Below are 26,651 nucleotides of genomic sequence, written 5' to 3' on the forward strand. Positions count from 1 at the left end.
GGAGGAAGGCTACCCAGCACCTGTGCTGACAGCGGCCAGCTGCGGGTTCTGGGAAGCGAGCCCCAGCACCATCTGTAGCACTGGTGACTGGGAGTCAATATGATTACTCTCTTAACATGTGCTCTAGACTTATCTCCATTTTGTTTTTTCTTCTTATAGGAATAGTCAACAAAAGCAATGTGGTGACAGCAAGTACCTCCATTCAGCTCCTGGATGAACGGAAATCTCCCGTGGTGGCAGGTAAACAGTGGATTTCAATCAATGAATATAAAATAAGCAAGGCATCCACTTATCTGGCCAGCCAACTATTTCTACATACTAGAAAGTTTGTTTTCAAAGGAGAAAAATTTAAATTACTCCCTTTTTATCTTGGTGTCATCTCCTCCAATCCAAAGCTCTGACAGCTGGTTGTATTTGATAGGAAAACAGAAATCTTTCCCAGGACTTCTATTCCTAAACTCTGAGCCAGTAAGAAACGTTGGTGTGCAGAGGAGACTTTCCCGGCAAAAGGTAGCATGCTCATTTAAAGTAAGCGCCAGATATCATACTCTGACATCATTAGGATCACACTGAGCATTACAAGGAGATTGTGGGCTTGTTTTAGGCAAATATAAGCCGAAATGTGCCCTTCTCCAGTGAGCCTGAGATTTTCATCACCCTAATCCCCCTGAGGAATTAGAGTTAAATGTATCTGCAGGTGCTGGGTTTGAGAAAGCCAAAACATTTTGCAGTTGAGAGTCTTGAACTGTCGGGAAAAAAAAAGGAGAAGAAGAAAAAGAAAAAAAAATAAAACCTGTTTCTGGCTTTTCCCATTTCTCTGGCTCTCAGGAGTGTCAGTAGATATCTGTGGCTGGCTGGGAACTTTCACTGGTGTACTTGGCCTAAAGGGCCAGAAACTGCCACAAGCCCTCCTTGGAGGACAGCTGCTAGGAAAAATGAAGCTTAAAAGCATGTTTGGCACATCATCTATTTCTGATAAATAATTCTTGAAACCATTGGTTAATGGTTGGGTAAGACTTTCCAAGCTCCATCCTGATATTATCTAGATTTACCAAAAGGAGTGATTTTTGTTTTGGAGCAGCCTCCCTCAACAAGTTGTACTAGAGGGTGGATTTGAATATCAACTTCTGTGTCTTTTCGAATGTTTGTGGGAAGGAATGCAAATAGAGCAGACAGGTTTGAAGTGGTTATTCTTTGGCTAGGAAACACCAGGGTTTTTTTCCCACTTTATTTCTGATTTAAGCTTATGTGTCCTAATTATATTAACTGGTATTGAAAGATTTGGGGACAGTTCCTCATAACTGTCCCCATAAATATATGGGTTAATTGGGTATACCAAGTAAGACAGTCTTATGTATCTGACCTGGCACTCATCTTAAACTAGGCAGACCTGTAACTAATCAGCCAGGAGATAAGGACTCTAAGGATTCATGGCTGCTATCTTCAAATTTTGTCACTTAGTATCTCATGTTTCTTGACAAAACTAGGAGACAGGATCATAATTTTAACTTAGCAACATTTATTTGTGCTTAAAAGAGGTCAGACTTGCTAACCTCCAGGCTGCCCAGCCAGCTAGTTCTGAGGCATGTTATCTTTTTGCACCTGGTGCCTCACGTAGCACCAGTCAGTGACATGACCTGACCAACACTGTCTGTCTCTCTGTTTGAAATTTATTTTTTAAAACCTTCTCCTTGGGTTTCTCATTCAGTCATCCCAAAAGATGCTCTGTGTTGACCCTAAGATGACTGTGCCCTTCCAAGCCACTTCTGTCCAAGTTCATTAAACTATGCCCAGATGTTTCTAAGCATCTCATACATGATAAATGTGTATTTGGCTGAGTAAGGGTGAAACATGGACTCAGCTGAGGTACTATGCATCCAGTCTGGAGGATAACATGACTTTTCCAAAGGGTTTGCTGGTCTACCGTTGAGTTATATGGCTGGCCAGAGACCACCTTGAATGGATAGAAGACACATCCCCTTATTTATTGCTGCTCAGTAAGTGTCAACTGATCCTCATTTTCAAAAAATAATTACAGAACAAGATAAAGAAGCAAGGTTATCTGAGGAACGGAGTTCTTAACTTTTAAACTGGGCAATTATTAACCTTTCTTTTCTCAGTGTGTTTGGTAGGCATAAGATAAAACACATTTGCTCAGTTTGATCTTGAAGGCTGCCACAGATGCAGCACCATGATGGCAATGACCTCAGGAGGACCTTTCTGTCTTCAGAAGGAGAGTGGCTGCTTCAGCACTTCCCCCAAGTTTCATTGATTCTGACTCACCCATCATGTCACTGTGTGATTAGGTTCCCTAACTTTCTTCTGTGTATTTTCCTCAAATTAAGTAGACATTGTTTACCACTCTAAAATAAAAAAGGCCATTTTAATTGGGGAAGAAGCCTGTTTTTGGCAGGTGAACACGGAATATGTGAGCAGGCTTGTCCCCCACCAGTATGCCTACAATAGCAGATGGGGTCCAGCCAACTGGCAGTCATTTGGGGTTTCAATGAAATCCTTGTGTTAAATTGAAATTTATCTGAAAAGAAAGGTGTACAATTTTGCAAATAATTGTCAAGGACGACTTTGAAAGGCCAGCATGGCTCCCAGGCCCGATCTGGTATTCTCATGTTCCTTGGCTACATGTATCTGTTTGGAGTAGAAAGAGATTCGTGTTTTGTTTTTGTTTTATTCTCTTCTTACTTTTTTTTCTTGTTTTCAATTTTAAACAAAAACATTTAGATACTCATCTGTCAATGACATCTTTGAAGAAAGGGCAGTCAAACTGGGCAGGACTCCATTTATGTGTCAGCCCCAGTGCATAAATGGGCCCCATCCATCTTCTCAGCCTATGACATTGCTTACAGTCCTTCTCTTGAGGAACCTGCCAACTCTCCAGCTGCCACTGGTATACTGATTTTTTTTTATTGCTTTCCCACTGAAAAGGGAGAAGAGGTAGAACTTTGTCTTTGACATCCCAAGTCTTTCCAGCCCTGGGACCTTCTGTGTGTATCACACCCCTAATCTATTTTTCCATTGTTGTTGTTGGAAACACAAACCTTGGACTGTAAGGTCCACATAGATTTGTCACTCACTCTCTAAATTACTAAATGTGGGGTGTTAGATCTCTGACGATCAGTCTAAAATCAGACTGATATCATTACCTCTATCACCTTACTCTGGGTTGACTTGAGGATAAAATGAGAAACTGAACAAGAGAATACCTGTATATGAAGATGTATAAAAATGTGAGGATTTGGGATAACCTATTTTTATCGCTACATTGGCAGCATATTTATTGATTCCCTCATTTATTCAATGAAAATTTTCTCATCTCTTGCTTTTACCAGATACTCTAGATATAAATAAATAATAACCAGGGTCTATAAATGACATACCCTTCCTTGCCCCAGAGACTGCAGTGTATTCAGTAAGTTATTTTTAAGCCATGTCTATACAAGGCAAGTGAATTGAAAAGCTAACCAATTATCTAGAAGGTCCTAGAGGTCAAAGACTTTGATCTATTTATCTTATGTCCCTCACAGCATAACCCAATGGAGTACCTGAAACATAGTGGATCAATCCTTGATAGGAATTCTATAAATTGAATTAAACTTATAGAAACCTGTTCTGCCCTTACATAGTTATTCTGACTTGAGTTTCATAAATTGTACAGATAATGGCATTAATTCTCCATTTACTCTCAATGGAGAGACCGGGCCATGGTGACTAATAGTCACAGGCTCTGCTTCCTCTCTACTTGGACAGGAATGACCTACAGAAAAAGAGGAATGAACAGTGGGGAGGAACAGACACAAGTTGGAAGGTGTAACCATGCAGGGAACTTCTTCCTTTTCATGGAGTGTTTGTCTGACCATCCTATTCTCCCTCTAGACCTTCCTTCTGACAAATACAAAATGCCCAATCTCAATTTTTGTTAAGTTCAGATTTATTATTTTAAAAATAATAAACTACAAATTCCAAATTATTTGCATTTGCTTTATCTCTCCCAAAATTATTCTAGTTTGATTTCTTAAATAAATTGTAAACTCTCCAGAGATAAGGACTGTCCCAGTCATCTTGTTATGCATGGTATAAGGGCTGACATGTGGTAAATTTGTCTAAAACATTGAGAAAATGGCTCAAGGAAGATGGGGTTTATGGTCACCTGTCATGTGTAGGTATGTAAGCTTGTGAAACCTACTCTCCAGACAGTGGGGGTACAGTGCTTGACTAAGATGCTAAGGGAGATACTCAGCAGCTAAAACGCCAATCCTCACTATAATAATATGTGAGTAACATATAGTAACAGACCAACTTGGGTATTTTAAGGAATGAAAACTGTTTAGTGTCCCATCCCAATGGCAAACACATAAACCCAGTAGTTACCTCTGCATTAGCAGATGTCTTGTCTGAGATCCAAGCATAAAACATGATGCTTGGAATAACTGGTCTCAGCAGCAGCAGAAAGAGATTATAGATATTAGAGGCATTAGCTTTTTACAGAAAATTTAAAAAACAGATTTGTTGAGGTATAATTTACATGTCAACATTTTATCTGTTTAAATGTAAAATTTGATGAATTTTAGCAAATTTGGGGGCAGATGGAGTGGGGAGCTCTGATCTGCCAATCTGTTCCTTTGCAAAGAATACAGACCGCATTAGATACATTAATTCATTCAAAGGAGGAAATTTGAAAGTGCAGCTATGAGTGTCATTTGTATAATTCCAGGCAGCATGATAAAGAGAAATGCTTGGTGATAGGACAAAAGATTACATTTTTACCTAGATAATTAGGAAAGAGATTGATTAACATCCTTGACCATTAGCTATTGTCAGCTACGTGTTTTTAAACTGCTTGTACTATTCAATATTGACTCTTCATTAGTATTGGATGAGTAATATTGGCAAGTGCTTTAGGCAAACATTCAGCTTGACACTATTTCATTGGTGGGATTTACATATTTGGTATATGTGAGTTAAATAGTATGTCAGGATCATGTGTCCAGTCTGCATGGATAAACCTCTGCATTGCTAGATCTTCACAAAAGGACTCTTTTTGTTTTGGCAGAAATTAATACTTATTGATTAAACCAGTAGTTCTCAACCAGGGGCAATTCCCCACCCCTCCTCAAGGAGATATTTGACACCATCTAGAAACATTTTTCTCACATTTGGTAGGGAAGTGTGCCACTGGCATCTAGTGGGTAGAGGTCAGGAATGCTGCTAAACATCCTACAAGGCAGAATTACCTGGTTCAAAGTGTCAGTAGGTGTGCGACTGAGAAATGCTGTGTAAACTGGCAGGAAGCTCCAACTCTTGGTGCTTTCATATTCCGTGTTTTCCCTTATATGCTCATTTACAGAAAGATCTTGTTTCATTTCTTCATTTTTAACTAAACCATTCAATAAATACACATCTAACACCTACTGTGTACCTAGTGATGGGGACACAGCTGTGAACAAGCACCCCAGAGAACTTTGTGGAATGGGGGGGGGGTACTATTGGCATCCCATCACCAGGGGCTGAGGTGACAGCTGCCCCATGAAGAACCATTCCACCCCAATGCTGCCACACTCCCTGAGAATGCTGAGCGAGAACAAGTGCTACCAATGGAAGCTTTCATTTGTGTGAGAGATATAGACAAGCATCACCTGCATGGAGGAAGGGAGAGAAAGGGAGCTTCCAGTAATAGTAAATGCTCTATAGAAAATACACGTAGATCAGGATAAAGAGATGAAGTGTGGTCAGCAGTGGCAAAGGCAGTATGCATGCCCATGTTCATACATACCTGTGTATGGGTGTGTGGTGGCACTGGTGCCTCTCCAGATTACGGGTGGGGGTTCAAAGAAGGCATCTGTAAGGAGGTGACGTAAGCAGAGTCCTGAGTGATGAGATGCAGCCGTTATGCAAAAATCTATGGGAAGAGCATTCCAGACAAAGGAAACAGACTTCTCCAAGAATCTTGAACAAGATCCCTCATATATGTTGTGTATATGTTCCAGGTGGCTACTCTGAGACACAAATGAGTCTTTCAGGTTTGGGGTCTATTTACTAGGATTTAAAAGCACGACTGATGGTCAGGTTGGCAAACAACCAGGGTAGGTGGAAAACCAAAGGCAAATTTTTGCTCTAAATGTCAGTTGTGACATGGGGCTTTTTATGCGTTTGGCATTTGTTTTTTTAAGCTGACAAATGGATGCAATGCAGTGGCAAAAGGAGGTCTAAGCCAGTAGGAGTGACAACAGCAACCTTTAGAGACATGGATTAGTGATATGGCTACCAGTCATGCTGTATGTATTATAGTCTGCAGCAGAATTTCAGTTAGAGTTGACCACTTAGATCAGCTGCTCCACATACCATGGTGGCCAGTGACGGGCATGGTGAGGATTGCTACTCCAGGAATAAAAATAGCCCAGAGTTTTGAGAAACTGGATCCTCTGTGCTAACTCCGCAGGACACTCACTCCCAAGAGTCACCATCTTTTTATAAACCTGAGTCAAAGCCCCAGCACATCCTCCCCTAAAATTCATCAGCAGAATTTTAGGGTAACAGGTCCTCATACCTGGCTTATATATTCTCTATGGGCAAGTTAAGATCCCTCTTTTTGAGGTCATGGTGAGGTTTGAATATTAAAGCCAATGTGAACCCAGGACATCAGAGTGAACACAGGACCATTGTCCCCTCTTGTTCTGGGCCTGAGTTTTCAAGTTTGTAAAATGAGGTTGATTGGTGCTTTGGATTTCTAACAGCCTAGTTTTAAAGATTGATATTTGTTTTATTATTAACCAATAGTAGAATATTTCTTTCACTCAGATTCAATCTAGCTTTAGGGGGCCCCTTTGGTTCCTGTTGAGATATATAATGACCATTTATACACACACACACACACACACACACACACACACACACATATATATAATAAAGATTTGTACATTTGTACATATAAAGTACTTGGTAAATGTTCACAGTTGAGGACCCAGCAATGGTTATTATTATTATAGTAAATTATTATTGATGTTGTTATATTGTTAAGAATGACTTTGTTATATCCACCACCACTCACTAGCCACTGCCTATTGCTACGTACTGTTCTCTGTGAATATGTGCATAGGGAATGTCATTATAGTATCTTGATACATTTCATAGTATGACTTGGAAGCTCCCATTTTCATGCACCTATACCTTAAAACAGGAGTTGACAAAATACAGCTATGGGAATCTGTAATTCTAGGCTGCCACCTATTTTATCATGTTTTGTTTATTTATAGTTTTGTTGAGATATATGTCATATACTATAAGATTTACTCATTTAAAGTGTATAGTTCATTGGGATTTAGTATACTGACAAGACTGTGTAACCATGACCATTATCTAATTTTAGAACAATTTCAACACTCCAAAAAGAATCACTCGTACACACACTCTCATTCTTAATATACCACTTCTCATCCCAGCCCCAGGAAACCACCATTCATTCTACTTTCTGTCTCTATGAGTTTGCTGATTCTGGACATTGCAGATAAATGAATCACAGTATGTGTGAAACCACAGTATGTTGTCTTTTGTGATTAGTTTCTTTCACTTAGCTTACTGTTTTCAAGGACCATCCATGTTGTAACATGTGTCAATACTGTTTTAATTGCCAAATGATATTCTATTGTATGTATATGCAGAATTTTATTTATCCATTTAGCAGTTGATAGACATCTGGGTTGTTCCTACTTGTTAGCTGTTATTAATGATGTTCATGTGAACATTTAGGTACAAGTTTTATGTGGATACATTTTCATTTCTCTTGGGTAAAGACCCAGGAGTAGAATTGATGGGTCACATAATTCTGTGTTTGATATTTGGACAAAATGCCAAGCTGTTTTCCAAAGTAGCTACACTATTTTACAATCCCACCAGCAGTGCCTGATGGATCCAATATTTCCACATCTTCATCAACACTTGTTAATGTCTGTCTTTTTCATTTTAGCCATTCTTGTGGGTGTAAAGTGATTTGCACTTACCTAAAGACTAATTATATTGAGCATCTTTTCATATGCTTTTTGGCCACTTGCATATCTTTATTGGAGAAATGTATATTCAGACCTTTGGCATATATTTAAATTACCTTATTTGTCATTTTATTGTTGAGTGGTAAGAGGTTTTTTTTGTATATTCTGGATATAAGTACTTTGTCAGATATCTTCCAGTTATTTTTGTAAATAACATTTTATTGAAATACAAAGGCATGCCTATATTGTCTATAGATACCTCCTGCTAAAAGGAGCAGAGCTGGGTAGTTGGATAGAGACTGTGTTGACTACAAAGCCAAAAATACATAGCACCCAGCCCCTTATATAAAAAGTTTGCCAACTCCTGCTTTAGATGAAAATATATCACAGTCCATTAGAAAAAAGCATAAAATGCTGACTTGTTCACTTCTTTCACCATCTTTTTCTCTTATAGAAGTGAAGTGGATGTTTAAGTCAGAGGCTATATAAGTTGATGTTGAAGACAGAGCTTCATATATGAGGTGGTGTCCATCAGTTGTGCCTGATGCTTTTCTATGTGTGGTTACACAGAAATCCCAATCTAAGATACTAAGCTTTCTAAAAATACCTGTTCTCACTGTCAGTCAAGACAGTGATTTACTTAATCTTTGCTCTAGTTTATAAACCTCTGAACAGTGTAATCAGCATAATACTTGGTAGAACATTGGACATGCCCTCACATGCTTTGGTGGAAAACAGTTTCTGGGATTTTTTTTTCCTTAACATGGCTCATGAGAGATTTTGGGGTTTATTTAAGTGCTTATATACAGGCAAATCCCCTAGTGACCTTGTTGGGATTTTGATCTTGGTTAAGATCATAGTATATATGACTCATCCTAAGTGGAAGGCCAGCAAAGTATAAATGAACTAGTGTGCCTTTCTGCTCCCTGGAAGGAAGGGATGGGCATGAGCAATTGCATCAGGAGCATAAATGATTTGTCAGTCAGTCTGTAGACTTTCTTGTTCATAGAAAAAACTTTGGTCAGTTCATGCTGGGAAATGGACAGTGTTGATCAAAGGCTTTTTATTCCCACAGCTTCCCAAATTTTATACTCACCAGGAACTCCTGGTTCTAATCTGGGTGAAAGATCTGCATGAGGTCGGGATTAACATCTGAATGTCATTCCTAATTTGAGGCCATATTACATGTGACCAGGCTCAGGCATATGGGAGTATACAAATCTCTTTGAAAATGTAGGGCATGATCATATTATATGCCTTTACTTTACAAGCCTTCTTCCATTTTCCAGATTTTTTGCCGATATATTCAGGTTTTAAACCAAAATTATTTTTGTTATTATGTTATTTTATTTGTGTTATGTATTTCTCACTCTTGTATGCTGTATGCTTTTCCCACTTCCTGTCTTCCATTCTCTCTGGAACCCACTCCAATCAGGTTTTATTCACAGTGAAACATTTCTCATCAGGGGTACCCATAACTTCCATATAACCAAATCCAAAATTGAACTTCAAATGTTCTTTTTCTTGGTCTGTCAGCATGTCTTGACAATGTTGATCATGTTCTCCTTGAAGTATTGCTTACCTGGCTGCTTACCTCTCCTGGGTCTCCTTTGCTGATTCCACTTATGTCCCTAATTGTTAATATTTGAGTGCCCCGAGGGTCTCTAACTGTGCCTTCTATCTGCTCTCAAGGCTTTACATGTAATTCGTGGCATTTTAATGACAAGCCAGACCTTTCTCACTTTACTCTGCTGACTACTCAATAGCTTCACTCCTTTTCAGATAGGTTTGTCAGATGCAATAGATTCCAAGTTGAAGTCCCAATCCCCTTTACATCCTCACCCTCCACTCTTCCTCTACAGTCTTGCTGATGTAGGTATTTCTAGTAAATTAGTTATTCATGAGTCCACAGACCTTGAAGTTATTTTTTTTACATTTATTTGGGTAACATTGAATATACTCAAAAGTAGACAAAAACATAAAAAGAATCTCCGTGTAGCTTCACTCAATTCTAGGAGCTATCAACTTCATGGCCATTGTGCCCTTCAACCCCCAGCACACTTCCACACCACCCAAATTAGTTTAAATTAAATCTTGATCATTAAATCATCCATCCATAAATATATCAGTACACATTTTGGTTTTAATATAACAATACCATTGCCTAAAAATAATAATTCCTAATTACCTATTACCTAGTCAGTCTTTAAATTCCTAGTTGTCTCAAAAATCTCATTTTGCTCCTTTGTTTCTATCATCTATTATTTTCATCTCTCTATTTTTTTCCTTCTGTATTCTGGGAGAGCATATTCCAGAGTATGTATTTGGTATCACTGATTCAATATGTTTCAGTGTTTCTTTTGTACTTCTGATGCTGACTGTAGTATATTTTATTCATTTATCACTTACTTATGTATTTGTATTTGCTTATCATTTACTACCACTAGTCATCATTATTTTATTATTATTTTATTATTATATGCAGCTATTTACTCCTTCTTTCCCTGTGGGGCATTGCACATCCTTGCACATTGCCATATGCAGTACCTTCCTGCTGGGCCGTGTGCTTCTATGCCTTGTTACCTCCAAACTTAGTCATATCACATGATTTTGCCAATGGAATGTGAATGGGCATAATGTATACCAAATCCAACCAGCGACTTTAAAAGTGCTTCTTCTGCATCTTAAGGGCAATGTTGCCTTTCTTCCTTCTTTTTTTTTTCTGTTAAGTATATTTTACGTGATTCCAACTTAGGCATCTTTCTTAATTTTAGTCATTGTTAAAATATGGGGCATTTTCCAATAAACAGGGTAAATGGCTTTCCCTTGAGTGTCTTGATGCCAGGTGTTGTGGGAGTTAAATGTCCTCACACGCTCAATATGTAGGAGTGAATGGGTTCCCTCTGTTTTTTGAAGCCCTGTGTCTCAGAGGAAGGAATAGCAGAATCAGGTGAGGAATTTAGACTATTACTCTCTTCCTTTCCATCCCACTGAAAGTTACATCTTTTCCTGGACAGTGGGCATTCCTGTTGGAGACTTGGATATCATTGGCCAGTATTTCTAATTTCTAGTATACTAATAATTTTTTTCTTTTTCCATGTATTCATAAAGATTTCAATGGGAAACACTACTTATTAGCCAGTGTCTATTTAATCATTTTCTCTGGTTCAACTGAATTTCTTCCCCTTCCATCTAAGAACAGCTTTTCCAGCCCAACAGAGTCACAGTGGTAGAAAAACCCTCATTTTCCCATTTTGCCTTGGGTTTTTGTGCTGCTTTCTGGGTGTTGGTGGGACCAGAGCTCTGGCAGTGGCATGCTGGTTGGTGGTTGGGTTTCTTTTCTCTGCTATGTTTCAAGCGCTGGCTATGCCAGGGAAGGACTCCAGCTCTGACTTCTTCAAACCTGTCACATTCTGAGAAGTGCTCAGAGAGTTTGGCCTTGGGAAGACCTACATCCAAATTCCTACTCCACTACTTACTGGTGGTGTGCCTTGAACAAATGACCCAAACCCAATGATAGTGTCTTTTCATCTGTAATGTGACAGTAAAATGCCTACTTGTTTTGGTCAGTAGAGGCTTAGAGAAAGTAAAAGTATTGTGCTTGGAAAACAACTGGCACAAAATTGTGTGCTCAGTAAATGTTGATGGTGATACTATAATCATCCTCATCCAAATAATTAATATAATAATGTTATAGTCTTGATATTGTGGTTCATGCAGAATGAATGAAGAGTGGGGGTGGGGGCTGGATTGAATCGTCCATTCTAACCCCATGCTCTTGCAACTTCATTTATCAGGCCTGAAATTAATTATCTGTGTGACTTTGGAAAAGTTTCTTTCCTTTTCTATGCTTCTATTTAGCAATTATAAAATAAGAACATAGAACTATATGAGGGTAGCAAGTAGGTTTAATCTCATGTGTCAACTTCAGTTGATTAGTAATGGATATGTAGAAAACAGTCTTAAAAGGGTTCTGAGTCCTCTCTGACTGGTGTGGTTCAGTGGGTTGAGCATTTTCGCCCAAAACAAAAGGTTGCTGGTTTGATTCCTGGTCAGTGCACATGCCTGGGTTGTGGACCAGGTTGCTGGTTGGGGGCATGGAGGAGACAACCAATCGATGTTTCTCTCACACATCGATGATTCTCTCTCTTTCTCCATCACTTCCCCTCCCTCTAAAAATAAATAGAGTCTTAAAAAAAAGGATTCTGATCCCTCAGCTGGGCTCAATATATATGTTTTCTGTCATCTATTAGCAATATCCAAAGTGGGTAGGAGGTTAGTCACAGATATTCTGAAATTTACCTGACATAGACTAAATGCTTTCTAGGGACCTCCCCAATTTTCAATCCTCTGGTTCTTTTACTGGGTCTTCCTGATGGTCCTTTGTAATTGTGTGACATCTTATTCACCGAGATGAATATTCATCATCATCATAGTGAAAGTAGGTAAGGATACTCCAGTCAAGAACTGAAAGGGAGATTGGTTGATTATGAAGCTGCTTTCCTGAATGGGATGAGGGTTTCTTTGAGACCTCATTGCAATTTGAGTATTAAAAAAATAAAGCATTTTCATCAGAAGGGAAAACAGGATAGTTCCCTGAAGTTGCACACATAACTCACAACCCAGTGATGCCATGTGGGGTTGCATATCATTTGCTGGTAAGTTACTGTCTAGTAGCATTTAGCAATGGACATGCTGGTGGGTTTGACCAAATTGGAAACATTTATTTCCTGATCTGCAACAGAAAGTTATAGCTTTCTAGCAGTGGTTTCATTATATTGATGTGTGCTACAGATAGATTCTTTTAGATATTGCTTTAGCCACTTCCTTTGATATTTAGGATCTGAGACAAAGAGTGTCTTATTTCTGGGGTAACTTTGTTAACTTGAATAATGGGATAGGATTTTCGTGGATCTTTAGGAGAAAATATTGTGAATCACTTTTCAGTCTTCCATTTTTCTAAGGGGAAAATAGAACACCCAGTTGCCCATTGACATTTTATCCTCTTAAGCAGAAGATTCTCTCTGCAGGGACAGGGATATTTGCCTTAATTTTAAAAGCTTTTCAGGTATAGATTTGACACTAGGTCTTCTTCCTCTACAATCTCTGTGGCGTGGGTGTTCTGCATACGCCCTCCTTGTAGGCCTCACTTCAGGCAGCTACAAGTGTCCATTGGGTCCTGCTCTTGTGAATCTGTGACTTCTGCCAAGGCAAAATCACCAGTCTATAGCCATACTGTTCTAGTAAATATGGTGAAAAAATTACATTTTAGATGGTTTTCTCAGAAACGATCAACACTAAATGTGATTTTTGTTCACCATGTACCCTCCACAAGACTCCTGATGGAAGGCCATTTTTATTGGGGAATCTATGAATATGACAAGACAGCAGCAACAAACAGCTGAAAGTAATCTGTGAGGCGTTTGCAAATTACCCCTCATGAGCTGCAGTGGTTGTGAAAGATAATTTGTGGTTCTCTCAGAATACCCCGCAAATTGGGTCTTTCATCTGTGATGTTTTTTTACGGTTAAAACATTTCATTTCTCATATTAACAAATGATAACTCTGTATTTGTTAATCTAAACAAATTGATTTATACTTTTTCTGTGCTGAAAAGCTGTTGACATTTCAGGGTAAGTAATTATTTTCATTGCCAACTTCTGTTTGTGATGATTGTAGGCAAAAGATAGAAATCTGAATATACATACGTACCATTTTAATCATTTTCCTTAAGGACTATTAATAAAGCAGGAATCTATTTGCCTGAGTTCATCCATACCTGGAAACCTAATAGGACATGGATGTTGACAAGTGAAGGCTCTAGCCACATTAAGGGTTTTCTGTGGTGCAATGGATGCTCTCACATGTGATCACGGTGGACAGGGGGCGGGGCTGACCTTCAGTGTCACCAAACCACTGGCAGAGCCCTGTGCATTGGTGGTCTGAAATCGCAGTAGCAAGAGGAAGCATGCATTATTGGCCTCAGTAGGTCCCAGCTTATGTAATATCTGTTCAAACATCTCACAGGGTAGTTGCCAGGATTACATGACAAATGCTCATGAGAATGCCTCTCACTATGCCTGGTACGTAGTACGAGCTCTGGAAACATTTCGTGAAGTGGGGATGACATATAAAAAGATTTAAACTTCCTTGCTCATATTGCTTTCTTGGCCAAGGACTCACAGTCCAGGGCAAAGGGCAGAAAGATTGTTCACTGTGTCCTTAGACTGGGTGCTCAGCCTTGCCCACTGGCGTGGTGCACGAGACAGAGAGGAAAGGAAGCACCAGGACTGGGATGGAACAGATGCTTTCTCTGGCATCTCTTTTTGATCTTAGAATCCATGCTAATTTTTCAATATACTATTTAATGTATCCAGGTCTATTTTAATATTCAAAAAAATTAACATCAAAGTTTCTACTTTTCTCCCAGAAAAATCATTTAGTAAAATTGCTGCTCCAAAAAGATGGCCCATCATTAGCTTGTGGGTGTGTGTGGGGCCCACACTGGTTGTGAAGGACCGTAGGCAGGGGTAGATGGCCTCTGTGATGATTAGGGGTATGTTGGCATGTGTCCTGCAGGGTAGGCTGTGGTAGGTTCATTGTCTGTTTTCCTCAGCCCCGTACACTGTTGGGCAAAGCTCTGGCCACATCAGACGGAGACAGTTCTCCTGCATGTGCAGACCTCCCATTCCCATTTCAGGTCAGGGGATAGACTACTGACTTAGGACTCAACCTAATTTTCACATGTCCTGAGGAAGTGAATGTAGAGCCTGTACCCTGAATGGCAAATGTATTTTATCCTTTGAACCAACTTTGGTTGATTAGTTCTGGTTGCCTACAGAGCTGTCTTAAGAAGGCATCTGTGGTGCATTGAGGCTTAGCTAGGAAGAGTGCTGGGATTGATGAGCAATGTCTGTTAAGGCCTCTAGAGGAATAGCTTGCTCTATACTTGCCATTGTCTTCTTTTGACATGTCCTTAACTCTTCTGTGTAAAGTGATTTCAATACTAACCGGTGACTAAATATGAGACAGGGCATTGTGAGAGAGAGCAGGTAGATTCTGCTTTAAGAAAACCTGGCATGAGAAAATGCAAATTTACAAAATGCATAAATCTGGAGCCAATTATTGTCATTACAGAAAGATTCCATGAAAGGTTCCTTTAAATAGGGAGCTCCCCCACTGCATTAAAATGATGATTCAATTTACAGAAATTCACTTTGCATGCAACTCTTCAGGACCGTGTCTGTGGAGTAAAGCAAGCCACACCTGATTTTTTTAAACCACGGTCTAAATACTGTTCAGGATGGCTGCTGCCACATATCTCTAGTCTCTTGATAATTCCCACTCTCTTCAGACTTCCTTCCTATTTCCTTTCTCCGAGTGTTGAGTAGACAATCTGGGTGGTGGTCAACAGCTGCTGGCTTCCACCCTGCCACGGCTGCATTTCATTAGTGGGTAAACTGATTGCTCTGTGTATGTTTACGTGTGGGTGTGGTTGTACGAGTCTGTGCACTCTGTGCACTGTAGCTGTAGATGCAGATACACACAAGCCATTATCTCACTCCCAGCCCACCCTAAATTTATTCCTGCTGTGAGTTATAAATGGAAGGTTCCAATCGCCTGCTCTATATGGCCTTTCAATAATATGTGCCCTGAATTCTGGCTCCCCATCTTCTTTGTGTTTGTTTATATGTTACTTACCCTTGCATCAAAAAACTTCTCCAGACCCCGGGCCTGAGTCCCATTATCCAGACATGAAACCCTCCTCTTCCTCTGTGGCCTAGAAAGCCCCAAATGGTTTTCTGATTTAGAAAATTAAATATAATCTGACTCTTGCGGCAAGCTACGAAATTCCCGACCAGCAGACGCTCCCATTAAATATATAACATACACAACATCTAAAAGTATTACCAATCTAGCATGAACTTGAATTATAGAGGCATTCAGTGCCCCTTGGGTAAGATCACCAGCTTCTTCCCAGGCACTCACAATTTGGCAATTTTCCAGTGGACCATAAAGCTCCCAGGAATGCTGACTGGCACACGTGTTTGAATTTCTGTGCTCTGGAAAAGCAACTTAATGCAGGGAAGAGTATCTTAAAGAGGTGGTATCCCCCTTTCTCTGTGCACAGCCTTCTCCCACATAGAATAATTCCAATAACTTCACAGGCACAGAATACAAGTATCACCTCTTTTTCATTATGGTATTTTAAAAATCTCAACATAAATTTCTTCCCAGGAATATTTATTTTTTACAGACACATCTTTTATTTATTATTATTATTATTATTATTATTATTATTATTATTATTATTATTTTACTTTTGGAAAAGGCAAAATGAGGCGGCAGTAACAGTGAACCTATCAGCCCTACTCAGACATGGTGCTCTGGCCTAAAGTGATAATTCATGTTTGAGATGAAAGCTCTCACGCTGGTGAGCTGTCAAAGAGCTCTTTTCCTTCTGTCTTCTCGGGCTCATTGGTTTGAGCCAAGGGTCCCCCACGGTACTGGGCTGTGATAGCTGCATAGGTGCAGCCATAGATGGCAGCCACCAACATCATGAGACACAGGATCCCACATGCAACCCCAGTGATGATGACAGTGACCACAGCATGACGCAGATTAGCCGGCCTGGGCTTGGGTTTGAGCTCACACTCAGTTTGGTCTCGCTCCTCCACGCTGTGGCTCTCAGGAGTCCTTGGGACAGCCCAGTGGGCAGAAGCCAGCTGCTGCACCTGTGAGGATTCCAGCTCTGAAGAAGGGAAAGGGCAGGGCTGGTACAGCTCATGGGGGATTTTAAGGAGGTCCTTTCCCTTCCAGGTATCCGGTGATGCACAGATAATACTGTCCATTACTCCCCCTTTAAAAAAACAAAAGCAAAGCATGATAATAGAATCTGATACAACAGAATTCCAAAATCCTGTCTGTAAAATTTAGGCAGATAGAATTTATAAATCACCTTTTTTTTTCTGGAGTCAAAAAACTTAACAATGATATTTTATGATTTTAGGATTTCTAAATTGGCCAAATGCTAAAAATGCCACACACTAAATTGGCAATTATGTATGACCAAGAATTCATTGAAAGCCTGGTCACCTTTACCTTATAAATGCTGAGGCAAAAGCAATTCAGAAGCTGACAAGAAGGGGCACTGAGGCGAACCTGAGGGCTCTCATGCCCCTAATGAACCCCCTGTACAAGAAAACCTATCGTACTAAGTTCCCATTGGAAATGTAAAAAAATAAAATAAAATAAAATAAAATAAAATAAAATAAAATAAAATAAAACAAACATCCTTTGTTTTGATGTTATGTGTTAATTACAAGGACCCTATGTGACTGGCAACTCTTCAGTGATGCTAAATGGGAGGTTATGGTCTTTGAATGTCTTGCATATCTGAAGATTTGGCAGTAATATTAGCTAAATTCATGGGATTAAGTACAATGAACTTGTTTCAGGCCTTGAAACATTTAGTACTTTGAGTACTAAACTTTCCAATGGATTATTAGGTCCAGTTTCTATTCTCTGCAAGGTAATTGATTTCCTGAGGTATGTGGACTATGTGGAGGATTTGGGTACCTAGTAATTATTTTTGAAAAAGAGCATTGGGCTGACAGATTCCGTCCTGGCCAAGTTTGACCACCAATTTACTCTTTGACCTAGGGCAAATAAACTTCTCTGACTAAATATTTTGCTATTAAAAACATCATAGTTGTATCCAACTTGTTAGTTTATAAAGTGCTGTTAGATTTGTTCTGCCAACTCTGCTATAGTGGGTATTTCTTGCCCAAGGTCACCTGGGTCAAAAGTGGACAGAATCATATCCACACCCAGCTTACTCCCTTGATCCCAGTTTTTCCCACTGTGCTCAGTGACTGTTTCTACTTCCTCCTCTCTGTATTTCCTCTCTGTATTTCCTCCTTTCTGGAGTGTCCTGAGGTCAGCTGAGCTAACACAATGACCCTCAGTAAAGCCCTTTGCCTGGGCAGAGCCCAACCCCTGTGACCTTGGCTGCAATAAACTCGTACCCCAGGATGGCTATGGAGCCTGGCACCACTCTTAGCCAAGTTAGATTGGAGATTCTTTGTACATATTGTAGGAGAACCATGAAATAATAGCAGAAAGGCATGAGTGGGAGGTCTTCACTTCAGTGTTACTTGAACCCTCTCTTGCATTGCATAGCACTGCAGAGTTTGGGTAGTGCCTTCACATTCATTCTAGCTGAGCCTTATACACAGAGTTCTATGTGGCCCTGTTAGTAGTTGGGGCTGTTTTGCAGTGCAAGGGTTATCTGTCCCAGGTCACGTTGAGGTTAGTGGCTATGGCAAAATTCACCTCACTCCTTTTTTTTTTTGCTACTACTGCTTAAAACTGAATCTGAAACTGCTAGTCTCTTGGGCCCTTCCTGGCTTCTTCAGTGATCTCCTAAGGCAAGAGCCCCAACTCTAAAGCAAAGAAATTACAGGGGAATTTCCTCTTTTCCTGAACTGCTGTGCAAGAGGGTGCAGGATGGCTGCTCCAGAGGAACCCAGGGTGCCACCAGACTGAACCATGATGAAGAATCCCTGCCTCGTGGACCATTTTATGCTGTGCCCTAGAGCTTGTTGGAAGGCCAGAGAGATAGAAATGAAGTGTGGGGCTTTGAGAAGAAGTAATGACACTCAGCCTAGCCAAAAAGCACTGAGACTTCCACCAGGGGAGGAAAGCCCACCTGCTAAAGTTATCAGCAGTTCCATCAGCTAGCTTACTCCAAGACTGGGGTGGGTCACCCAGTTGCTCCAGGCTTAAGCACTGTCTTTCTCCAGTTCTAAGCTTCCTGCTGCTTAATGTTAGAGTGGGAGGCATGGCCTTGGGACCCAGTGGTGAGGAAATACACAGGCTAGAGCCTGGGACATGGCTGGAAGGCAGGAGTTGTGGCCACCAAGAGCTCCATGGTCTCCTGTGCAGCTGTGTCTTCAACCTGGATTGACCTCCCCCTCTTCCACCCCAGAAGGCGAGTCTGCTGATTATAGTTGAGTGTCCCACACCCTTCTAGATTCATGGAAGCTGGCAAAGCAAGAAACTCTGGCTTGTGAAGCACTCATTATCCCCCATCTGGGCACTAGTAGTTCTTAACCACTGTCTTAGAAGAAATTTTATTTAAATATTGAGTTTGACCATTTCTTTGCTGTGCAATGCTAAGCAAATTACTTGGCCATTCTGTGTCTCTACTTGCTCATCAGGAAAGTGGGAGGGGGAAATAGTGAAATTCACTTCACAGGGACTCAGTTGGATAATGTCAAGTATTTAGTGCAATACCTAGCCCAAAATAAATGTTTAATACAATTAGCTATTGGCATAAAGATGATTTGTTACTTATAAATGAAGAGAGAGGAATACTAATTACAAAATCTGTGCACATGTTTTTGTGGAGGAGACATTATTAAGTATTCACCAAGGCATGTGTTTTGGCTCTTGGGCTCACAGGAAGATGAAATTTCTCCACCCTTTGTGGTCAGGTTGGGACCATGTGACAGTTCTGGCCACTGGAACCAGTGAATGTCACTTCTAGGCCACAAAGCTCCCTTAATCCTCCAAACACTTTGTTCCCACTTGGTGTTAACCATAGTGGCCATGAGGTCAAGTTGGCAATGTCAAAAGCTGGAAGGGGCTTAAGTCCCTGAATGACTGCATAGACCCCAGTCCCTCCCCCAGTTCCCCTGGACTCTGACATGAGTGTTTTTTATTTTGTATATCACTGAGGTAGCCTGTCCTGACTAATACTGCTAGGGTTTCTATCTGTTTATGTATCTTGTTGTAAATGAAGTCTTGGCCAATACCAAGTCCCTTATTTTACCTTTAGTCAATACATCAGTAGTCAGATTGTCTCCTACATTTAACATCTGTTTGGGTTCTTTTCCTAGTTATTTTGGGCCACCCAGTTCTTGTGATCCCAAATCAATTTTCCCTTCCACAGAAAGGTTGTTGTCTGTGCTGGACTGGTCTACAGGAGGAAGTGTTGAACTGAGTGAGTCAGGAATCTGAGGACCAGAATAAGTTTCAGGAACTCCTTAGCTTTACACTGTCAGTGTCCACCTGGTGACCCTGAGAGCTGGTGAGGGGCACGGCTGCCCTAAGTTCACCAGTGAGTTTGTGACAGAGTACAGGGAGCTCCACACCATCCTATGTTCCTTCCAGTATATGTACTGGACCTAGGAACTATTTTTTTTTTGGGGGGGGTCAAGAAATGTTCTTCTTTGATGAAAACTATTTTTTTATGATGGTTTGGCTTATGCTTAGCATTTAGTCTAGAACACAATAACTAAAGACACTTCACCTAGAGATGTAGAGTTTTATTTATAACCTCTTATAAGACAGATTTTTGCCACAGAATATAGCCCTTGTTGTAGGTCAGCTTCAAGATTAGCTATGTAGTGATAAGCTGCCTCATACTGTTGAGAGGGATTCTCAACTCAACATTTCATCCCTGAACACATGTCATGCTCCAGCCTGCTTCCTCCCATGTAGCTGCTGCCACCCTCCGGACTTTGCTGGTTCATATCTGCAGCTCTGCTATCCTCCTGAATTACAGGCTCACACGCACATCCACCAACACAACAGCTCCCCTTGATATGAAATGACCATCTCAAATGTGACCTTCTCCAAACTGAAGTCTTATTTACCACCTCACATGGTCGCTCACCCACTTTCCCCTCCCCCACCCCCAGTCCTCCCCTTATCAGCAATCCGCTTCATTTATCCAGTTACTCCTGCAAGACAAAAGATTTGAATTTCCCATAATTATTCTCTTTTCTTCACCTCCCAGTCCAACTTATTAGCAATTTCTATCAGTTCAGTATTTCAAATAGCTGCCAATGTTTGATCCCTTCTCAGCACCCTGGTTTGGGCCACTACCATCTCTTTCCTGGGTGAATGAAATTACTTTCTCCTCATTCCCCCCCTTCATTGGCAGTGTCTGGTCTGGTCAGCTGTCCCTAGAGTCAACAGAGTGACCTTTTAAAATGTAATCAGATCATGTCATTCCCCTAACTAAAATTCAAGAGATTTTGATGTCACCTAAAATAAAATCCAAATGTCTCATCCTGCTCTGTACCTTCCTATATGACTTGGCCCCTGAGTGCTTGTGCTACCTTATCTATGTCTGCTCTTTCTCTCCCTTTCTTTGCTCCAGACACTCTTTTGCTCTTCAGTCAAGCCAAGCTTACTCCCCTATCAGGCCCATCACCCTTGCTGTTCTTTCCCTCAATTGTCTCATGGCTCTTTCCTCCTGCCCAGGTTCTGCTTGCCCGTGTCATCTCCTTGGGGAGGCCTTCCCTGGCCTTCCTGTCTAAAGTGGAACCCCCATCCCATCACCCCTTCTCCCCTTCCCCTGCCTCACTCTTTCCCTAGTGCAAACTGCTTTCTGAACATGGATATTTATCTTATTCAACATCTGTTTCTACTATCAGAATGCAACCTTTGTGACGATAAGCTTTTTCTTTTGAATGACCTTTTCTCAGTGCCTAGAAAAGTGGTTGGCATATAAGAGGCATTCAAATATAGCAATGAATGAATGAACCACTGCGATGTAGAGGAAAGGACGCAGGGCCAAGACTCAAAACCTATTCATTCTATTCTCACCTGAATTTCACTCTGTCATCTTGGGCAAATTGCTGAACCTCTCTGCACTTCCATTTCTCATCGATAACAAGCTAGTATTGAGTTAGAAGGGGTTGACGAACTTTTCTATAAAGGACCAGATAGTAAATATTTTAAGCTTTGATATACATATCAAAACTATTAAAGTTCACCCTTATATTGTAAAACAGTCATAAAGAATAAATAATAAATGGGCATTGATGTGTTCGAATAAAACTTTCTTTACCAAAACAGGAGGTGGGCAGGATTTGGCCCTTGGGCTATTGTTTGCTGACCCCTGGGTGATTTCTAGAGCCCCTCATATTTAGTATTCTAGGATCTCTTGCTTTGATTTGACATCTGGTTAAAGAAATAATAACCTTAGAGAGGGGGCCCTATTGTATCTAACTTCAATAACTGGTACTTGCTAAGGCAGAAGGATAATCTGAGGGAAGATTTATAGCTGTCAAAGGGGTAAAGGCAGATACAGAAGGAGGCAAGTTGCAAGGAGAGATACCATGCCCTAGGTGGATCATACCTGAGAACAGAATTTGATGCCACTTTGGAATTTAGCTGTTATTCAGATGGAGATCAAATTTTCCTCCTTCTTAAGGGCCTACAGTTTCCAGATAAATAATTTAATGTTGTCATTCAAAAAGTGGAAAGTTATCTCCATGAACCATATTTGTAGGTGAATTTAAATACCTGAATTTAAACACCCTTTAATGACTTGCTTGCTTCTTTTGCCATACTGTGAAATGATGTCAATGTGAAAGAACAAAATTGTGCTGGCCTGTTACACACTCCTAGACATTCTTTCTAATGCAGAGAACAGATGAGCTTCGCCCTACTAATACACAGGTGGAGGTTTCCAAACAGACGTTACTAACCTTTATAGATAAATTTCTCCAGCCAGAGTTTAAGACCAAGCAAGTGGCAATTGCATTTCCAGAGGTTGTCCTTGAGAAATAAAAACTTCACGCTGGGCATGGATTCCAGGATCCCCCGATCCAGCTGCTGAAGCTGGTTTTGTTGGACTGCAAATACAGTTAGGTTCTCCCAATGCTCACCCAGGGAGGTGGGAAGGTGGCTGATGTTGTTGAATGACAAATCAAGCTCCCTCAGCTGTGAGAGGGAATGGAACTGTCTGTTTTCCAGGGAATGCAGGGAGTTCTGGGTTAGGTTTAAGACCTCCAAGTGCTGAAGTCCGCGGAAAGCTCCAGGGGCCAGGGTTGAAAGGGAATTGTTGCACAAGTTTAAGGTCCTGAGCTGTGGTACTGACCTAAATGCAAAAGCAGGAAGCTGGTGTATCTGGTTATCTTGTAAATGCAGCGTTAGAGTCTGAGGAGGCAAATTGGGAGGAATTTCAGCCAGACCTTGCTGGCTGCAGTCTACAGAATTTGAGTGACAGTGACACTTCTCCGGGCAGCCACACGCCATCTGGAGCAGGAAAATCACACTTGAAAGAAGGAGCAGTTCACCTATGACAAACAGAAAGCAACAGGGATGGGAATCAGTTTGTAAGTGGCACACTCATTTCTTCCCCTTTGAAATCACAGGCAATGCGATTCTGAGCCAGCTAACACCTTGCACATCATGGAGGAGAGGTTCTGAAGGAGAGGTTCTATTGTTCATCTTTCCCAGAATTGGGCTAAACTGAGTATATCCCCAGTGTCAGTAACTGTTGCAACCTCTGTGTTAACAATGTCAGAAACCTGGGGAAAGATACCTTTTCAGTGGCTAAGAAATTAGAAGATGAAAGATTTTAGAATATTGAATAGAAAGATGAAAAAGAGTCTTTCTGAGGCACATGCCTTTGTAGGGAACATCAAAATTATCTGGGCCAGAAGTGGAAAAGAGTGATAGGGAGTTTAGATAGTCACATTTCTGAAAAGTATGCTCCAGATCAGCACAGTCCATTAGAACTTTCTGTGGTGATGGAAATGGTTTATATCTGATGTCCAGTATGGCAGCCTCTGGCTGTGTATGGCTACTGGGCTCTGAAATGGGACACTTGTAGCCCAGAAAATGGATTGTTACTAGAATTTAACTTTAATTGATTTAAATGTAAAGGTCTCATGGTGCCATGGGTAGCATATTGGATAGGGCAGGTCTAAAGCATTCCTATATACTGATGTTCATCATTGCAGGTGCAATGTCCCACAAATGATGCTTGTCCCCCTCTTATTTCAAGAATTCTATAAAAATACGGAAATACATTAAGAATAATATAATAAGCACCCATGTTCCTATAATACAATCATTTATGGGTTGTCCCACTCTTTTTCTTTTAACTCAGAGAAACTATGAGTTGCTGATACAGTTGAGCTCCCTTTGATTAGCACACAAGCCATGCTTTCTGACATGAACTCCCTCCCCCCACCCACCCTACTGATGTATCCCAGTAGGCCTTTTAAAAGCAGACCTTAATAACAACAACAATAGCAAATAATCACACAGCATGTGTTTTGAGCCAGGCACCATTCTAACTGCTTTATAGATATATAAATTGATTTAATTATTGATCTACAATATAAAAACCAATTTAATCATCATAACCTTATAAACCTGGTTCTACTAGTATCTTTATTTTGAAGGTGAGGAAACTGAGGCATGGAGAATAGCTTCAAGAGTAGCTTTAAATCACTTGCCCAGGATTACACATATGTGAGTGGCAGAGTCATGATTTGAACCCAGGCAGTCTGCTGCCAGAGCCTATCAGGGTTCTTCCCTGCTGTGTTTCACTGCCTGTCAAATACTTTTACCTACAAATATACATACATGCACACAGTACTGTTTTCTATAGTGGTTTTTAAAAACCTATATATATATAATCATCAGCATGTTCTATTCTGCAATTTATTCACTGAAAACTGATCTATCCAAATGGATACATAGAGTGCTAATTCATTTCTTTTACAATATTGCTGTACAATATTTCATGGTGAGTCCATGGCATTTATTATTTAGCTGTTCCCTTACTGATGAGCATTTGAGTTACTAAAGTTTTTCGTAACTACAAATGAGACTGCAAAGAGCATTCTTACACAGAGCTCCTTGGCTGTGAGGAACTTGGCCATGAGGAAATGTGGAAGAAGGTGTCTAGAGTCAAAAGGAGCCTCCTTGCAGGGTTCAGACAGGACGGTGAGTTTTTTTAGATACTTCTAGATCATTCTCCAGAGTAACTATATCACTCCCTTCTTTTTTTCCAGAGACTTGAATTTTAAAATATAGCCAACAATGTCAATGACATTTTGTCAAATTGGTAGAGGAATTCACAAGTCCACATAATAATATTGAAAACTCAAGGTAACTATCTACACATAAAAAAATGATCTTGAAAGAGGTTTACTCACTTGTTTGTTTCCGTCCTTAACTAGGGTCAGTCAAATGCAGCTACTAAATGCACTGGAGCCTGTTCCTTGAATTTTCTACTGACATGAACAGTGTTTTGGGGCAACAGGAAACATGTTCAGGGAGCCTTCTGAGGGAGGCTCTGCTCAGTTCAGTTTCCCTCAAGGGATGCAGAGCATCATAGTTTCCTTCCCTCTTCCAAAATGGAAAAGAGAAAAATCCTTGTTTCCTTTTCTATAATTTTGCAAATAATCTAAATGACTTCTTTCAAAGCCAGACATCTTCTCATCAGAGATGACTCAACACTTGCACTTTAGCTGTGGATCTCAAGCATTAATTAGTATAAGAAATCAAATCTTCACTGAGAGAACATTTTCCACAGAATCCACTAATCTATTAATGAAAGGCTTATCTCTGAGACTGCAGCCAGTTTGTTATTCTTTCTTTTGTCCCAATCTACCCTCCTCCAAAGGGGGTGATCTATGAACTCCAACTTGAAGCAAGGTGTTTTGTATGAAATGGCTGGTGACATGCCAAATGCATATCTGATCATGGCTGGGTACATTTGTCCACATGCCCTGCCTCTGACCCATCTTGGCACAAGCATAACTTCTCCCATCACAGACATTTTTTATCTGTTTGGTCTTTAAAGAAAGATAACCTGAAAATAGGTTTCCCACACACACCTTTTTGAGGGGATCCCATTCCTTTCTTAGGGAATTTTCTCAGGGGTGAGGGGCTTCATCATGGCTCACCTTTCATGACTGCGTCTCCGCAGGTTTCCGTGTTGAACCCACAGCACACCTTTATTAATTGGCAGATCAGCAAACAGAGGTCATGGCAAAGGAGTCCAGCCTTTCATTCACTTTTTCTGAATCCTGCTTGTGCTTTCCTTCAATGCAGAAAACAGTGGTGGCTTTCAGGAGACCACTTATTTAAGCAGTCCTTCCCCTGTCTCCATCTGGCTGGGATTGTTTTCCATGCGAGGACCTTTTGACAGTGCCCCTCTTCTTTCTGAAAGTGTCAGCCTCCCCAGGATCATCCCTGCCTTTCCCATTCAGATGACGAGCCACAGAAAGAACGTTTGTCAAACTCCGGTGAACAGCTGTAGCATTCAAACATGACCCCGCTGGCTCGGCTTTTTGATTATTTAATCTGCTTGAAGTCCAGGGCACCAAAATAAAACTGCCTTCTTAATCCGGCTGTGGCTTCTGAATTCTGTTGACTTAGTAACCGTGCTGTGTCAACCCTTGGCGGGTTGGGGGAGGCTTGCTGTGGACCCTGGAGCTAGGGATCTAGCAACAGAGCCAGCAGAGTGTGTAATATGAGGACAAATTGGCCTGCTGGAGGCTGACACGGTTTCCACAGTGCACTTGTTTGGTCATCGAAGGCTTATTCAGCCAACATCCATGGGGATTAGCTGTGTTGACAGGGCCTTGATGCCCTGAAATTCATAGCCATGGTTTCCTTTAGCGGACATTGCAGTCTATTCTCCCTGGTGCCACAAATACTTCTCAGCTGCTTCTTTGCTTCCCCCTCCTACCATCTCCACCCCCATTGTATTGACCTTTTGGTTCATGTGACTTTGGAAATACTTCTCAATCTTTCACCATTTCCCTGATTTTTCACACATAAAACAATAAAGCTGTCCCTGTGAGCATCGAGCATCAGTGAACTGTG

The 26,651-nt window shown here is 40.7% G+C and overlaps 2 protein-coding genes across 4 annotated transcripts in view; one reads left to right on the forward strand and one right to left on the reverse strand.

Moving 5' to 3' along the window:
* CACNA2D3 (calcium voltage-gated channel auxiliary subunit alpha2delta 3) overlaps positions 1-26,651 on the forward strand; it is an 857,676-nt gene that overhangs the window by 690,822 nt on the left and 140,203 nt on the right. For all 3 annotated transcript variants that reach the window (XM_045832366.1, XM_045832367.1, XM_045832368.1), the window contains one exon: positions 160-240. In XM_045832366.1, the coding sequence (XP_045688322.1) occupies positions 160-240 (81 nt within the window). The remainder of the gene's footprint in view (positions 1-159; positions 241-26,651) is intronic.
* On the reverse strand, positions 16,276-26,109 carry LRTM1 (leucine rich repeats and transmembrane domains 1). Its single transcript, XM_045832369.1, has 3 exons — positions 25,727-26,109; positions 22,508-23,098; positions 16,276-16,860 (listed from the first exon to the last, which is right to left on the reverse strand). The coding sequence occupies exons 1-3, from the start codon at positions 25,731-25,733 to the stop codon at positions 16,427-16,429; spliced, it is 1,032 nt and encodes a 343-aa protein (XP_045688325.1). The 5' UTR covers positions 25,734-26,109; the 3' UTR covers positions 16,276-16,426.

The sequence above is a fragment of the Phyllostomus hastatus genome, unplaced genomic scaffold, assembly GCF_019186645.2.
Source record: "Phyllostomus hastatus isolate PE091 unplaced genomic scaffold, TTU_PhHast_1.1 phas_contig_16, whole genome shotgun sequence".
Taxonomy (NCBI): Eukaryota; Metazoa; Chordata; class Mammalia; order Chiroptera; family Phyllostomidae; genus Phyllostomus; species Phyllostomus hastatus.

What these genes read in the sequence shown, in the direction of transcription:
- LRTM1 (XM_045832369.1), bottom strand. An exon ending in GGAGAAATTTATCTATAAAG is followed by an intron (nt 16,861 to 22,507) that starts GTTAGTAACGTC and finishes GTTTTTTTAAAG; the next exon opens with GGGGAGTAATGGACAGTATT.